Consider the following 15,855-nt stretch of genomic DNA (forward strand, 5'->3'; position numbering starts at 1 on the left):
CGGAATAAACGGAGACTGGCGAAGGACGAGGTGACGATGCGCGTCGGGAATGGTTCCAAGGTCGATGTGATCGCCGTCGGCACGCTGCCTCTACATTTACCTAAGGGATTAGTTTTAAACCTCAATAATTGTTATTTAGTGCCAGCTTTGAGCATGAACATTGTATCGGGATCTCGTTTAATTTGAGATGGCTACTCATTTAAATCTGAGAATAATGGTTGTTCCATTTATATGAGAGATATGTTTTATGGTCATGCTCCTATGGTGAATGGTTTATTCTTAATGAGTCTCGAACGTAATGCTACACATGTTCATAATGTGAGTACCAAAAGATGTAAGGTTGATAATGATAGTTCCACATACTTGTGGCACTGCCGCCTTGGTCACATAGGTGTCAAACGCATGAAGAAGCTCCATGCAGATGGACTCTTAGAGTCTCTTGATTATGAATCATTTGACACGTGCGAACCATACCTTATGGGTAAAATGACCAAGACTCCGTTCTCAGGAACAATGGAGCGAGCAACCGACTTATTGGAAATCATACATACTGATGTGTGCGGTCCAATGAGTGTTGAGGCTCGCGGTGGCTATCGTTATGCTCTCACCCTCACTGATGACTTAAGTAGATATGGGTATGTCTACTTAATGAAACACAAGTCTGAAACCTTTGAAAAGTTCAAGGAATTTCAGAGTGAGGTTGAGAATCAACATGACAGGAAAATCAAGTTTCTACGATCAGATCATGGAGGAGAATACTTGAGTCACGAATTTGGTACACACTTAAGAAAATGTGGAATAGTTTCACAACTCACGCCGCCTGGAACACCTCAACGTAACGGTGTGTCCGAACGTCGTAATCGCACTCTATTGGATATGGTGCGGTCTATGATGTCTCTTACTGATTTACCGCTATCTTTTTAGGGCTATGCTTTAGAGACTGCCGCATTCACTTTAAATAGGGCTCCGTCGAAATCCGTTGAGACGACACCGTATGAATTATGGTTTGGGAAGAAACCTAAGCTGCCGTTTCTAAAAGTTTGGGGATGCGATGCTTATGTGAAGAAACTTCAACCTGAGAAGCTCGAACCCAAGTCGGAAAAATGCGTCTTCATAGGATACCCAAAAGAAACTATTGGGTACACCTTCTACCTCAGATCCGAAGGCAAGATCTTTGTTGCCAAGAATGGGTCCTTTCTAGAGAAAGAGTTTCTCTCGAAAGAAGTGGGAAGAAAGTAGAGCTTGATGAAGTATTACCTCTTGAACCGGCAAATGGCGCAACTCAAGAAAATGTTCCTGAGGTGCCTGCACCGACTAGAGAGGAAGTTAATGATGATGATCAAGATACTTCTGATCAAGCTCCTACTGAAATTCGAAGGTCCACAAGGACACGTTCCGCACCAGAGTGGTACGGCAACCCTGTCTTGGAAATCATGTTGTTAGACAACGGTGAACCTTCGAACTATGAAGAAGCGATGGCGGGCCCGGATTCCGACAAATGGCTAGAAGCCATGAAATCCGAGATAGGATCCATGTATGAAAACGAAGTATGGACTTTGACTGACTTGCCCGTTGAACGGCGAGCCATAGAGAATAAATGGATCTTTAAGAAGACAGACGCGGATGGTAATGTGACCATCTATAAAGCTCGGCTTGTCGCTAAGGGTTATCGACAAGTTCAAGGGGTTGACTACGATGAGACTTTCTCACCGGTAGCGAAGCTAAAGTCCGTCCGAATCATGTTAGCAATTGCCGCATTCTACGATTATGAGATATGGCAAATGGACGTCAAAACGGCATTCCTTAATGGTTTCCTTAAGGAAGAATTGTATATGATGCAGCCGGAAGGTTTTGTCGATCCTAAGAATGCTGACAAGGTGTGCAAGCTCCAACGCTCGATTTATGGGCTGGTGCAAGCATCTCGGAGTTGGAACATTCGCTTTGATGAGATGATCAAAGCGTTTGGGTTTACACAGACTTATGGAGAAGCCTGCGTTTACAAGAAAGTGAGTGGGAGCTCTGTAGCATTTCTCATATTATATGTAGATGACATACTGTTGATGGGAAATGATATGGAACTCTTGGACAGCATCAAGGCCTACTTGAATAAAAGTTTTTCAATGAAGGACCTTGGAGAAGCTGCTTATATATTAGGCATCAAAATCTATAGAGATAGATCAAGACGCCTCATAGGTCTTTCACAAAGCACATACCTTGATAAGATATTGAAGAAGTTCAATATGGATCATTCTAAGAAGGGGTTCTTACCTGTGTTACAAGGTGTGAAATTGAGCTCAGCTCAATGTCCGACCACGGCAGAAAAAATAGAAGAGATGAGTGTCATCCCCTATGCCTCAGCCATAGGTTCTATTATGTATGCCATGCTGTGTACCAGACCTGATGTAAACCTTGCCGTAAGTTTGGTAGGCAGATACCAAAGTAATCCCGGCAAGGAACACTGGACAGCGGTCAAGAATATCCTGAAGTACCTGAAAAGGACTAAGGAAATGTTTCTCGTTTATGGAGGTGACGAAGAGCTCGTCGTAAAGGGTTACGTCGACGCTAGCTTCGACACAGATCTGGATGACTCTAAGTCACAAACCGGATACGTGTATATGTTGAATGGTGGAGCAGTGAGCTGGTGCAGCTGCAAGCAGAGCGTCGTGGCGGGATCTACATGTGAAGCGGAGTACATGGCAGCCTCGGAGGCAGCACATGAAGCAATATGGGTGAAGGAGTTCATCACCGACCTAGGACTCATACCCAATGCGTCGGGGCCAATCAAGCTCTTTTGTGACAACACTGGAGCTATTGCACTTGCCAAGGAGCCCAGGTTTCACAAGAAGACAAGGCACATCAAGCGTCGCTTCAACTCCATTCGTGAAAATGTTCAAAATGGAGACATAGAGATTTGTAAAGTACATACGGACCTGAATGTAGCAGATCCGTTGACTAAACCTCTCCCTAGAGCAAAACATGATCAACACCAGAATACCATGGGTGTTCGATTCATCACAATGTAACTAGATTACTGACTCTAGTGCAAGTGAGAGACTGTTGGAAATATGCCCTAGAGGCAATAATAAAAGCATTATTATTATATTTCCTTGTTCATGATAATTGTCTTTATTCATGCTATAATTGTATTATCCGGAAATCGTAATACATGTGTGAATAACAGACACCAACATGTCCCTAGTAAGCCTCTAGTTGACTAGCTCGTTGATCAATAGATAGTCATGGTTTCCTGACTATGGACATTGGATGTCATTGATAACGAGATCACATCATTAGGAGAATGATGTGATGGACTAGACCCAATCCTAAACATAGCACAAGATCGTATAGTTCGTTTGCTAGAGTTTTCCCAATGTCAAAGTAATCTTTTCCTTAGACCATGAGATCGTGTAACTCCCGGATACCGTAGGAGTGCTTTGGGTATACCAAACGTCACAACGTAACTGGGTGACTATAAAGGTAGACTACGGGTATCTCCGAAAGTGTCTGTTGGGTTGACACGGATCAAGACTGGGATTTGTCACTCTGTATGACGGAGAGGTATCACTGGGCCCACTCGGTAATGCATCATCATTATGAGCTCAAAGTGACCAAGTGTCTGGTCACGGGATCATGCATTACGATACGAGTAAAGTGACTTGCCGGTAACGAGATTGAACGAGGTATTGGGATACCGACGATCGAATCTCGCGCAAGTAACATATCGATTGACAAAGGGAATTGCATACGGGGTTGATTGAATCCTCGACATCGTGGTTCATCCGATGAGATCATCGAGGAGCATGTGGGAGCCAACATGGGTATCCAGATCCCGCTGTTGGTTATTGGCCGGAGAGTCGTCTCGGTCATGTCTGCTTGTCTCCCGAACCCGTAGGGTCTACACACTTAAGGTTCGGTGACGCTAGGGTTGTGAAGATATGTATATGCAGGAACCCGAATGTTGTTCGGAGTCCCGGATGAGATCCCGGACGTCACGAGGAGTTCCGGAATGGTCCGGAGGTAAAGAATTATATATAGGAAGTGCTGTTTCGGCCATCGGGACAAGTTTCGGGGTTATCGGTATTGTACCGGGACCACCAGAGGGGTCCCGGGGGCCCACCGGGTGGGGCCACCTGTCGCGGGGGGGCACATGGGCTATAGGGGGTGCGCCTTGGCCTACATGGGCCAAGGGCACCAGCCCTACCAGGCCCATGCGCCTAGGGTTTCCATGGGGGAGGAGTCCAAGTGGTGGAAGGCACCTCTAGGTGCCTTGGGGGGGAGGGAATCCTTCCCCTGGCCGCCGCACCTAGGAGATCAGATCTCCTAGGCTGCGCACCACCCCCCCTTGGCCCTCCTATATATAGTGGGGGAGAGGAGGGACTTGACAGACCAGCCCCTGGCGCCTCCCTCTCTCCCCGTTACGTCTCTCTCTCGTAGTATAGACGAAGCCCTGCTACTGTGACGCCCTGCATCCACCACCACGCCGTCGTGCTGCTGGATCTTCATCAACCTCTCCTTCCCACTTGCTGGATCAAGAAGGAGGAGACGTCTCCCGTCCCGTACGTGTGTTGAACGCGGAGGTGCCGTCCGTTCGGCGCTTGGTCATCGGTGATTTGGATCACGTCGTGTACGACTACATCATCACCGTTTTTTCGAACGCTTCCGTGCGCCATCTACAAAGGTATGTAGATGCATCCAATGACTCGTTGCTAGATGAACTCCTAGATGATCTTGGTGAAACGAGTAGGAAAATTTTTGTTTTCTGCAACGTTCCCCAACAGAATGTTAGGATGATCTCCACCGTGTGGGCCCAACGGCCCACCGGGCCCTTAGATCCGCGCCCTGATCGGGGGCGCTCAACCCACTATGGGTGACGGGCCCCTGTCACCTGCACTATATAAAGAGGCGGGCGTCGGCAGCTCGCATTACGAGGTTCGTCCAGCGCCGCACACCCCACCTAATCCCCTACCGATCTAGGGTTAGTGCAGTGCTGATGGGAAGCTCCACCACCACTACTCTCTGCCACCACCGCCGCCATCCACCATGGCCGGCAACTGGAGCTCCTCGAGCCACAAGGAGAAGGTAAGTTCACCGGATTAATCTACCCTAGCCGATCCACAGATCTATCACTAATAAGTTGTACTCCCTCCGTTTCAAAATAGATAACCCAACTTTATACTATCTTTGTACTAAAGGTAGTATAAAGTTGGGTCATCTATTTTGAAACGGAGAGGTAGTATAAAGTTGGGTCATCTATTTTGAAACGGAGGGAGTAGCACTCTAAGGTCTCGGGTTTCTCCTAAATCTCACATCCATACGTAGCATAGCTACCCGTTTGTGCTTTCGTCCTCTTCATCAGCCGCGATTGTCAGAACCTGCAAGAGTCTGGGTGCTTTCACTTGACTACCCGGTGGAGGTGCTCCCAAGCTCAGAGCCATGGGCTGAACCCAAGATTTGGAGTGGGTCGAGGTGCCACACAATGTTTGCAGACCAAACCTTATGAGTAGTCGGACCATAACAGTATCAATGAACAGTCACTCGCTTTTGCTTTTGACAGTTATACGATTCCAGGCCGTCTGTTCTCCATCAGGTTCGCTACGCACTTGGCTAGGCGTTGGGGATGCCTGGAAGGCACCAACCAGCACGACGGATGGCTGGTGGAGGGTACCGCACAACAAGGCTTCCTTCCACCGAGGAAGGTTAGGTTGACAGGGCATCAGGGCAAGGTCATTGTCAACATAGGTCTTGGAGGAGATGGGAAGCTTGGGACTGCAGCTAACAAGACTACCACAGGGAAAGGAGCTTCGCCCTGCCGCCATGGAGCAGACGCCATTGGGTTCGCAAATCGCAGTAGGAGAGAGTTAGCACCGCCCTCCTACACACTTTTGTGTAGGGTCCCTCCTACACTTCGGTGTCAAAAAGAAATAAAACTTTGCACTTTTGCACGCTCTCTATGGTTGTTTGAATTTCTGGAAATGTGGAGTGAAATGCCAGTCCAAACATGGACCGAAGCATCGGCAACCACCAGACATGGAAAACCGTTAGGTGAAGCACTCTACAAGTAGGTGGCTGAAAGCGACGGGGTAACATGAAACGGTGAAGGCCGTGATGAGGAAGGAAGGAAGCAAATCAAGATATATGTATATATATATGGAAGCAGAAAATAGCGAGCTATTTATAGGGGGAGGGAAAGTACACACAGCCTGGTGTACTTCAACTACCTAAAAGGCAAGGCCAATGCAGTACCCATCCACATGAGATCTAAAGCTACTTTCGAAAAGATGGAAATGGAAGACACGAGCACATGCATGCCATCCTGAGCTATGAAAAGCTTGCGTATGTGAGTACCTACCTACCGGCTGATAGGCTCGCTTTAAAACAATCAAACACAGTGTGCAAATATGCATGACCAGATCGAAACTTGTATTTTTCCCAAAGAAGAAACATGCAACGGCATACAAATAGACACAGAAGAAGAAGAAGCAACATTGTATGTACTTTGGGTGACTTTATTAATGGGGACCAGTATGGCATTGGCACCCCCAAATAGTTTTTACTAGTAAAGCCGACCAAATCCTCTAGTAACAAATGAAATGGTTAAAAAAGGAGAAGAGGAAAAACACGCAAGCTAATGTTGCCATAAATGGGCAAGATAATACAGCATCCCTGGTATACAAGTTTGTCGTCCGTATGACAGAATTCCAGCTTATGTTGGAACACCTTCTAAGTGTGTGCCGCAATCACCACTGCACATCTCATTGGAAAACCAAAAGACCTAATACACGTAGAAAATTAAACTAAAATCTGAAACCTTCACAAAATGTTTGTATCCCGCTCCTCTAGCATGTTGGTTGGTGTCCGTAAACCACACCTCTGGTTAGCTAGAAACAATTAACTAACCTGTATATTAATCTGATATCACCAATTCACAGTACTGCACCTGAATACCTGATATAATGGGTGTCTTGCCTATCCCAAGTCATATATATGACTATAATAATATTCTCGCCTAGGAAGTGATACCTGCAAAACGGTGCAACAAATCTTGATCAGATACAAACATTCTAGTATAGTTTCTCTTCACAGTATAAATTTCAAGAATATAATAAAGTGGGCATTGACAACAAACAGACTCGATTACTGATTACTGCATGTACGATGCACCTCAGATCATGTGTTGACTAGTTAGAAACTTAGTATCAAGTTACCAAAAAAAAAACTTAATCATTTTCATTCCCAAACATATTATACAGTTTAAGTTGTAACAAAATACATGTGAGCGACTTCTTGTCACGCATGCCTGATCAGATAGCAAAAGTAAATATCCACGACAGAGTATAGCTCATGTCCTCGAGACAAGGAGCCCTTACACCACATTTAACTATGATCTACACAGGAAATGGGGCAAGCAACAAGCACGGTTGTCCAAATTAAAGTAGAAATTTACATCTCTACAATACCAGTTGAGCAAAAATGACCCAGTCCTTGGTGCATCAAAGTATAAAGATCAACACTAACTTATGTAACAATTCTGACTCGGCGCATTTTCACGAAAGCAAAATATTAACTACAACAATACTTTTTTCATTTTCAATTGCAACTGGTTAAATATTCTGTAATTACAAAATAGTTAGAATCACTATCAAACTTCGTTGTAGTGCATTCAATTATTTGAGAAAATAGGATTAACCTGTTGCCAGAATTGTAAACACATACACACACACACAGAGAGAGAATTTATCACAAATTGGTAATAATAATAATAAAGTGTCATTCAATGGGTTATCTTAGCTAGTTTCTAAAAATGCACACTCATTCATGTGTAACTAAACTATCAATCAAGCACGGAAACAAATGACAGTAGCTTTGGAAATAAAACCACCAATAACAGTCCTGACAGAAAATGGTAATTTAGAACTATAATAATTCGTCAGATGAAAGGAAGAACACATGTCCATCCTCCACAGACATGAGTCAATACATACTTCACTTAGTGCGAGTTCCAAACTGATTCTAAACGTATTTAGACAAGTGATTTGCTCAGCCAATGACAGCAGCCACATGCATACAAAATATTCTCATAATTGCTTGGCTCACCCTCTTTTTCAATTTTATTTATATTTAAAATATATTGTTTTCTCATTTCTTACCCTTTATGTTGTTCAGGCACATGCATTACACATCTCCAATGCTATCATTTACCCTCAACTTCAGGATGGCACTACAATAACAAGGTTGTAGCAAATCTCAATTTTACTTATGAAAGAGCTGGTCACAAAATTTGACCTAGAATTATGTCAAAGATCATAGAGTAGATACAGGAACTAAACAAACCAGGTTAGTGAATACATCCTACACCAATCATTTGCATCGATTTACTTGACACAACTAAAATTGCAAAACAAATCATTGGTCCCTAATCCATTATGTTTGTCAGGCATTACATGGAAGCATATCCCAGGTCAATGGAATGGATGAAGGCAGTGCTCCCTATTTGATCTATTCATTATCAGTCAAAGCTGATGCGTCCAAAAGTTGTTGCTCTTGATAGTGCTTTCATTACAGCAAAAGCAGTCAGACAGCACCCAATGTTGTGTCAGTTAAATGTGATACATATACTACCACAATATAATTACAACACAATTCCTACAAGTTCAATCCACTGATCTACCAGTCAAATCTGATGTAAGCCCCAAGAAAGGTCTATTGATTATGCTCTAGCATCAACTGATTAAGCATATGGCATGCAATTATGCAACATTTTTCCTTTCCAAAAACATAGACATGCAGATGTAATGGTTCTAATAAACTATGAAGGGTAGATCAATTGCTCTATTTAAATATTCATTCTATTTTTTGAATAACTGAGTTATGCAGCACCTTTAATTTTCAAAAAAAGATGGGAAATTCATGTGTAGCTAATAGCAAAATGCTGAAGCGGATACTGACCTCTGCTTGTCTGATTATTATTAACAGTATAGTTGCCCATGTAACTTGCTGGCATGTTCGATTTGATATCTGGATCGATATTTCCAAGATCATTATCAAAAGGAGGAATATCGATCTCAGATGACGTGAACCTCCAGGTTGAGTCACCATAAATAGAGTTGTTGCCATATGTATCTATGTTGTTCATTTCATATGCATTGGCTGACGCAGAAAAAGGTTCACCAATGGTGCCAGTTGGGTTGCTCCTTCCATAGCCGCCAGACGGCAAACCAAAGTTATCTCCAGCCCCACGGCCAATGTTAGACCCAAGGCTTGAAATGCTTCCCATCCCATGGGCAGAAGTAGGACCTCCCCAATTTATACCATCGCCAGTAATACCAACTTGACTCCCACTTCCAGATGGTACAAAAGAACTCATGTTTGTAGGGCTGTTCTGGTAGTTGACATTTCCATTACCCCAAACATTCCTTCCCATTGAACTCAATATCGATCCTGAATCATCATTCAGACCAACGTACCCAATAGGGCTGCCTAGTCTGTTTGAACCACCATTGTAGTATGAACCCATTTGCCGCCCATTTGAGTTATTGAGGAAACTAGAGTTTGCACCAAAATTTGCATTCATCCCAGTTTCAACATTCATGCCCATTCCATAACTGGGGCCAAATGAAGAAAACCCATTTCGTGCACCTGAAAGCAGGCCAAACCTTCCATCCACCCTCATGCCGTAACCTCCTATCGGGTTTGGGCTATATCCCTGGTTGAAGCCATTCAAGAAGTTGTGAACCCTGCTGATAGCAAGGTTCTGCCCTCCAGCAGGTGAGCGTGCGACAGGTCCAGGCGACTGCTCCTTTGGGACAGCTCTCTTGACTTCAACCATCTTGCCATTAAGCTCATGGAAGTTCTTGTGCAGCGCCTTATCCACTGCATCTTCTGAATCATAGGTGATGAAGCCAAAGCCCCTGGGCCTCTGTGTGTTGTGGTCGTACATGACAACCACATCTGTTATCATGCCGAATTGCTCAAAATACCTTCTGAATTCAACCTCAGTAACATTGGAGGCCAGCCCCCCAACAAAGATCTTTCTGGTACGGACTGGCCCAGGCGAGCCTATGCTGCTGCCATTGTTCTTGCTTGCAATGCTCTGGTCGTCCCTGGGAACAGCTTTCTTGGCTTCGACCTGAATTGAATTGGCGCAGACAATTGAGCTCAAGCTTGGTCGAACCACAGACAGGATTACAAGCAGAATTCCCAACGAAATGCACATGACTAGACTAGCAGAGGAAGGAGCAAGAATGGCATCACGTAATTACCATGCGGCCATCGATCATGTGCTTGTCCATGGTGACTCGCTCAGCAACGCCGGCCTCGGCGAAGACTATGAAGCCGAAGCCGCGAGCGCGGCCGGTGTTGCGGTCGCGCATGATGACAGCCTCGGTGACCTCGCCGAAGCGGCCAAAGTAGTCGCGGAGGCGGTCCTCGTCCGTCTCCCAGGAGATGCCGCCGACGAAGAGCTTCCCGGAGTCGGCCTCCATCGCGTCCTCCCCTCCCCTCCTACCCCTGCAATCCACAAGTCAGGGCGAATTCATACCAGCCAGCCATAGCAAATGCGGACAAAACCCCGACTTATCCACAAGGGCAGCCACAAAACGAAACGCGCACACGCCCCGCGCGCGCGCGCGCAGGGAGGGCTAGCTAGATCCGAGCTGAAAGCAACGCGGCGATCGAGCCGCGCCCGCGGGCCACGCAGCAAAACGACAAGCGCGCCTCACAGGGCCGCGGAATTACGCGAGATCCGTACCAGATCCGGCCGATCCGGCGGCGATCGGCGCAGGGCGTGGCGGGGCGGGGCGGATCGGGCGACTCACCGATCGGCGGTCGGCGGCGGCGGTCGGCGGCGGCGGAGGAGGAGGTGGGATCGGGGGAGCCGCGGGGCCGCTCCTCGCGATCTCCGGCGGTGCCAGCCAAGATCTCGATGCGGCCGGGGCGATGGGAAAGGGAGGGGAGGAAGGGGAGGTGGGGATGTTACTTGGGCTTGGACGCTTCGTCTCCTCCTCTCCTTTTTATCGAACCTTTGCTCGCTCCCCCCTCTCTCTCCCCCCTCCCTCCGCCCGCTCGCTCGCTCGCTCGGTGCTGCGCTGCGCTGCGCGATGCGGTTGTTGTTTTTTACTTTTGCGCGGACGGAGCGGGGGTTGCCTTTTTTAATCGGTTTCCGCTGGCCTGGAATCGCGGTGCTCGGCTCGATTGGGAAAGCAGCGGCGGGGGCCGGTGGGGTGACGCGGATAATCGCATAAAACTATCCCGGGGGCAGGTTGGTGCGTGCCGCCCGCTCCCTCCCTCGGCCCTGCCCTGCCGCGCTGGACCCTGAGCTGGGCTTGCCTGGTGCGCCGCGAGGAGGAAGACGAACCCAGCTCACGCTGCCCTCCTCCCTGCTGCGTGCTAGCCGGAGCCGCCCCGGTTTCAAATCCTCTTCTTTCTCTTGCACCCAAGAAAGCTCCGAGCTTTTAAAATGGTGGTACTGCTCTTCTTCTAACGGAGACGAGAAATGGAGCATCATTGACGGAATGCATGTAGCGATGTACTCCGATTGTAAATGGCTTGAAAATGACATGCTCTCTCATGCCCAGAAAATATCTCACGTAATTCAAATATGCCGCATGCATCATCACATGCGGTTAAAAAACCATGAAGTTATTGTTAAATAAAATTAGCAATTTTTTGATTGATTTAATCCGTAAATAAACTCATACCACTACGCATATAGCAGAAGTAAACATGAAAGGGGTAAACGAATTATATCCTCCGGCCGGCTAAAAACCATGATGTTATACTCAATGTTTTGTACACTACTACGGTGAAACTCTAAGGATTTCATTCTTTTTCTCCGGGATGCATTTGTTTCAAATTATTGGGCTTTTCAATTGAAATACTCTTCATTCAATCTGATTTTTTTTCTTATCATTGTATCGGAATGCGGATCGTCTCCACAAATGGGCAAGGTAGGAAAACGTGGTTGGAAGTTTTTTACCGACGGAGATGAGAAATGGAGTACTGTCGACGGGGGATAAAATGGCTTCAAAATGACAGGTTCTTTCTTTCTTTGCCGGGGAAAACGACGTTCTTTCTTTTATGCCCGAAAAACATCTCACGTAATTCAAGCATGCCGCATGCTAGAACATGTGCACATGCATGATCAGATGCGGCTAAAAAAACTTGAGGTCATATATACTCATGTTTTGTCGGTACTGCGGTCAAAACTTTACGAGAATGTTAAAAATCTGACGTCGGATTTTTAAACATGGCAAATCAAATATTTTTATGGTAAATTGCGTTGTCACTGCATGGAAATTCCCTTCAACGAGCATGGCAAACCCTAGCCACCGCAAAATATAATTTGTAAAAAAAACGTTCGATTGGCCATGCTTAAAAATCTAACGTTGGGATTTTAGCAAAATACAAAATTGAAGACTTTCCAATTATTGGGCTATCCGGTTGAAATACTCTTTATCCTGTTAGAATTTTTCTTATCTTGCATCATATGATTGTGACATGGAAATATGATTCTGGAATGTGAAAAACGAACATAAATGCGTACTAAAGACAAGTATGTGCACCGCCTTTGCAGGTTTCTCGACGCTTCCTACAGAGCGTCTCAGAGTCATCATGGTGATATGGAGGTGTTGGTTTATACGTAATGAGATCCAACATGACAAGAGACCACCGCCTTTGGAGGTTTCTCGACGCTTCCTACAGAGCTATGTCTCCCTGCTGTAGGTATACAACAATACCCAACAGGAGACTGGGATAAGGGGAAGATGGTTCTGCAGCCGGAAGGGGCGGAGCAACCATCTTCGCATGTGTCGACAGGACCGAAGCTTACTCGGAAATGGCACCCACCGCCGCATGGGTGGGCCAAGCTGAATGTCGACGGGTCCTTCGCCCACGAGGATGGTAGGGCGGGCACTGGCATGGTTCTGCGCGGTCATGATGGCACCATCATCTTCTCTGCATGTCGAGCCCTGCGTTCGTGCCCTAACCCACTACATGCCGAGCTGGAAGGATGCTAGGAAGGAATCGCTCTGGCCTTAGAGTGGACTGAGCTGCCAATCACCCTCGAATGCGATTGTTTACATGCAATATCATTGATCAAGGCGACATGACAAGACCGCTCCGAACATGCAATGGTGGTTTCAGAGGTCAAACTTCTTTTGGGTAGTAGGGAGTCTAGTGTTACTCATATCTCTAGAGAGCAAAATAATGTAAGCCATGTATTAGCAAACTTTGGTAGAATGGAGGACCGTACGGTGGTCTGGCTCCGCTCTGGCCCGGCTAACACCCCTAGAATGTGTAGGGAGGAACTTCTATGCTCTTGACTAATACAACCCTTTTACCCCCCGCAAAAAAAAGTATGGGCACACACGCACACACACATGTGCAATATTTGGTATAAAAATGATTTTGGGTTGGGAGGGGGAAAATATAAATAAGGATGAAAGATCCAAATTTAATAGGCAAAGAAAATGAACAGGAGATTATCAATATAAAAAACAATAAACAATTTGTTGATTAGGATGCGTGAGTGAGGAACTCGAGCGAGAACTAGGTACTAACTAGGGGCGTGTTTATCCTCCAAGAAGCCCAACCAGGCTCGCGCGCTGCAAAAATGGTCTGTTTCGTTGGCTCAGCTGCATCAGTTTACTGGTCAACACGATGTTTGATGGTTATGGCCCATGGGGTACCTCACCTTACTGGTTGTCGGCCCAAGTATGTCAACCGAGGACCCCGAGGGTCGGTTTTCCGCCCTGGGCCATCATGCTGGCACATGGGCCCTATAGAATAAAGATTCGGGAAGCCTTGTTGTTCAAGACAAGAAGCCGGATCAGTGAAGGACTCTGACTTTTGTGAACCTAGGGCCTCGATATCTCATATAAGTCGGGGTCGGGCTTGTGCGCCGCGAGGAGGGAGACGAACCAAGCTGACGCTGCCCTGCAGCATGCTAGCCAGAGCCGAACGAGTTTCAAATTCGCCTCTCGTACGCTGAAAGCTCTGAGCTTTTGAAATGGTGGTACTACTCTTCTACTAGCGGAGGCGAGAAATGGAGTATCATTGACGGGATGCATGTAGCGCATGTAGTGATGTACGCTTGAAGGGGATTAAATGGCTTGAAAATGACATGCTCTCTCATGCCTAGAAAATATCTCACATAATTCAAATATGCCACATGCATGATTTAGAGGCGGCTAAGGCCAAAGTGGAAAAACCGCAAAAGCTGAAGTATAAGCCCAAACAAAAGGTCCTTTATCCAATATGATTTTTCTTTATCATTGTATCAAAATGTGGATGGTCTCCGCAAATGGACAAGGTAGGGGGCGTGGTTGAAAGTTTTTTGACACAAAGCCTTGCGAGAAAGACGGGTATCATATGATTGTGATATGGAGTAGTAACTCAACAGGAAATTATCTCCTTCAGTTTTTAGAAATGTGAAAACACAAACATGCCCGCAAAAAAAACCAAGAGCATTTCCATGAGGTTATCAAAAAATGTTCCCCAATAAATTGTTATTGGGTTGTCCCAATAATTTAGAAGGGGTTTGCAGGTGTAGTGCTTTATCAAGATCCCAATAAGCTCTTCCCAATAATCTGCTTTTTTCTATTTCTCTTCAATCTTGCATATAAACTACATATGTATGTCCATTATACCAACATATAGTTAAAATAATTATATTTCAGACACATATAATTGAACAACATTTGAAATCCACAATTTATGAAATTAGATTTGAAATTCAAATTCAGATTTGAACATAACAAATAGTCCAACTAGTTCAAAGTAAACATGACAATTGTCTAAATCAATTAAGTAAAGATAACATGAAGAAGTTTATTGCCCATGGAGCACCCACAGATGCTGAGCAAGGTCCTCATGAAGTTGTTCCTGCCCCGTGCTACTCTCGTAGGAGTTGTTGGATTTCCCTGAAGAGGAAGGGTGATGCAGCACGACAGCAGAAGTACTTCCCTCAGTTAAGAACCAAGATTTATCGAACTAGTAGGAGGCATCAAACTATCAACTTCAACAACACCTACACATGAATAAAATAATTGCTTGCACCCAACAAAGGCAAAGGGGGTCGTCACTCCCCTTGTTCTTGCTAGCCACAAGGTCAAAAGCAAATAATAGTAATGATAGTAAAGATAAGTAGGATGATGCTAGAAATAGCAAAATAGTAGTAGTAATTGTAGGAACTTGCAAATTAATTAAGAATGGACCCGGGAACCATAGTTTCACTAGTGGCATCTCTCACGAAAGCAGAATAGTGAATGATAAGCAAATTACTATTGGGCAATTGATAGTATTACGCATAGTTATGAAGATCATCTATGGCATAATCATTACATAGGCATTACGTCTATGATAAGAACGTTAAACTTACTGAAGTCTACTACTATTACTCTAACCCAAGACCGCTATTCAGCATGCATCTCAAAGTATTAAGCTCATGATAAACAGAGTAAAGTGGTAAGCAAGATGACATAATGCATAATGTAGACAAAGTACTTCTTTAAACCACATCATTTTATCCTTAGTGGCAACAATACAATATTTGGTCCTACTTTGTCACAAAGCAAGGTCACCGCAAGATTGAACCTACTACAAAGCACCACCCCTGATTAAGATAAATCAATCAAAATTGGCCAATGGAGACTGATAGATCAAAGAGAAATACAAAGCTATAAAATTATGCAGTTAGGTAGGCTTCAGAAATCATAAAAGATCAATGAATAATCTGATCATAAACCCACAATTCATCGGATACCAACAAATGCATTTCAAAAGATTACATTGAATGGATCGTATGAAGGAAATATGTCCTAGAGGCAATAATAAAGTTATTATTTATTTCTTTATATC

At 45.2% G+C, this 15,855-nt stretch overlaps 1 protein-coding gene across 4 annotated transcripts; it reads right to left on the reverse strand.

Annotated features, from left to right (window-relative positions):
• Window positions 1–6,485: 6,485 nt before the first annotated feature.
• On the reverse strand, window positions 6,486–11,438 carry LOC125536478 (heterogeneous nuclear ribonucleoprotein 1-like). Of its 4 annotated transcripts, XR_007295051.1 has the most exons (4): window positions 10,260–10,523; window positions 8,947–10,126; window positions 8,148–8,218; window positions 6,486–7,020 (listed from the first exon to the last, which is right to left on the reverse strand). XR_007295051.1 is itself a non-coding variant. In XM_048699703.1 (3 exons), the coding sequence occupies exons 1-3, from the start codon at window positions 10,479–10,481 to the stop codon at window positions 7,007–7,009; spliced, it is 1,416 nt and encodes a 471-aa protein (XP_048555660.1). In that variant the 5' UTR covers window positions 10,482–10,523; the 3' UTR covers window positions 6,486–7,006. The 4 variants fall into 4 exon arrangements, 3 of the variants coding, with proteins under 3 accessions (XP_048555660.1, XP_048555662.1, XP_048555661.1); XM_048699703.1 differs by lacking the exon at window positions 8,148–8,218; XM_048699705.1 differs by lacking the exons at window positions 6,486–7,020; window positions 8,148–8,218 and adding an exon at window positions 10,748–11,438 and having other exon boundaries at window positions 8,891–10,126; window positions 10,260–10,506.
• Between the last annotated feature and the right edge of the window lie 4,417 nt (window positions 11,439–15,855).

This window comes from Triticum urartu, chromosome 2, assembly GCF_003073215.2.
Source record: "Triticum urartu cultivar G1812 chromosome 2, Tu2.1, whole genome shotgun sequence".
Lineage (NCBI taxonomy): Eukaryota > Viridiplantae > Streptophyta > Magnoliopsida > Poales > Poaceae > Triticum > Triticum urartu.

Excerpts from the sequence above, each read along its gene's own strand:
- LOC125536478 (XM_048699705.1), bottom strand. The coding sequence starts at position 10,481 with ATGGAGGCCGACTCCGGGAAGCTCTTCGTCGGCGGCATCTCCTGGGAG. Across the intron at positions 10,127-10,259 it reads ACATGATCGATGGCCGCATG|GTCGAAGCCAAGAAAGCTGT; the intron begins GTAATTACGTGA and ends AATTCAATTCAG.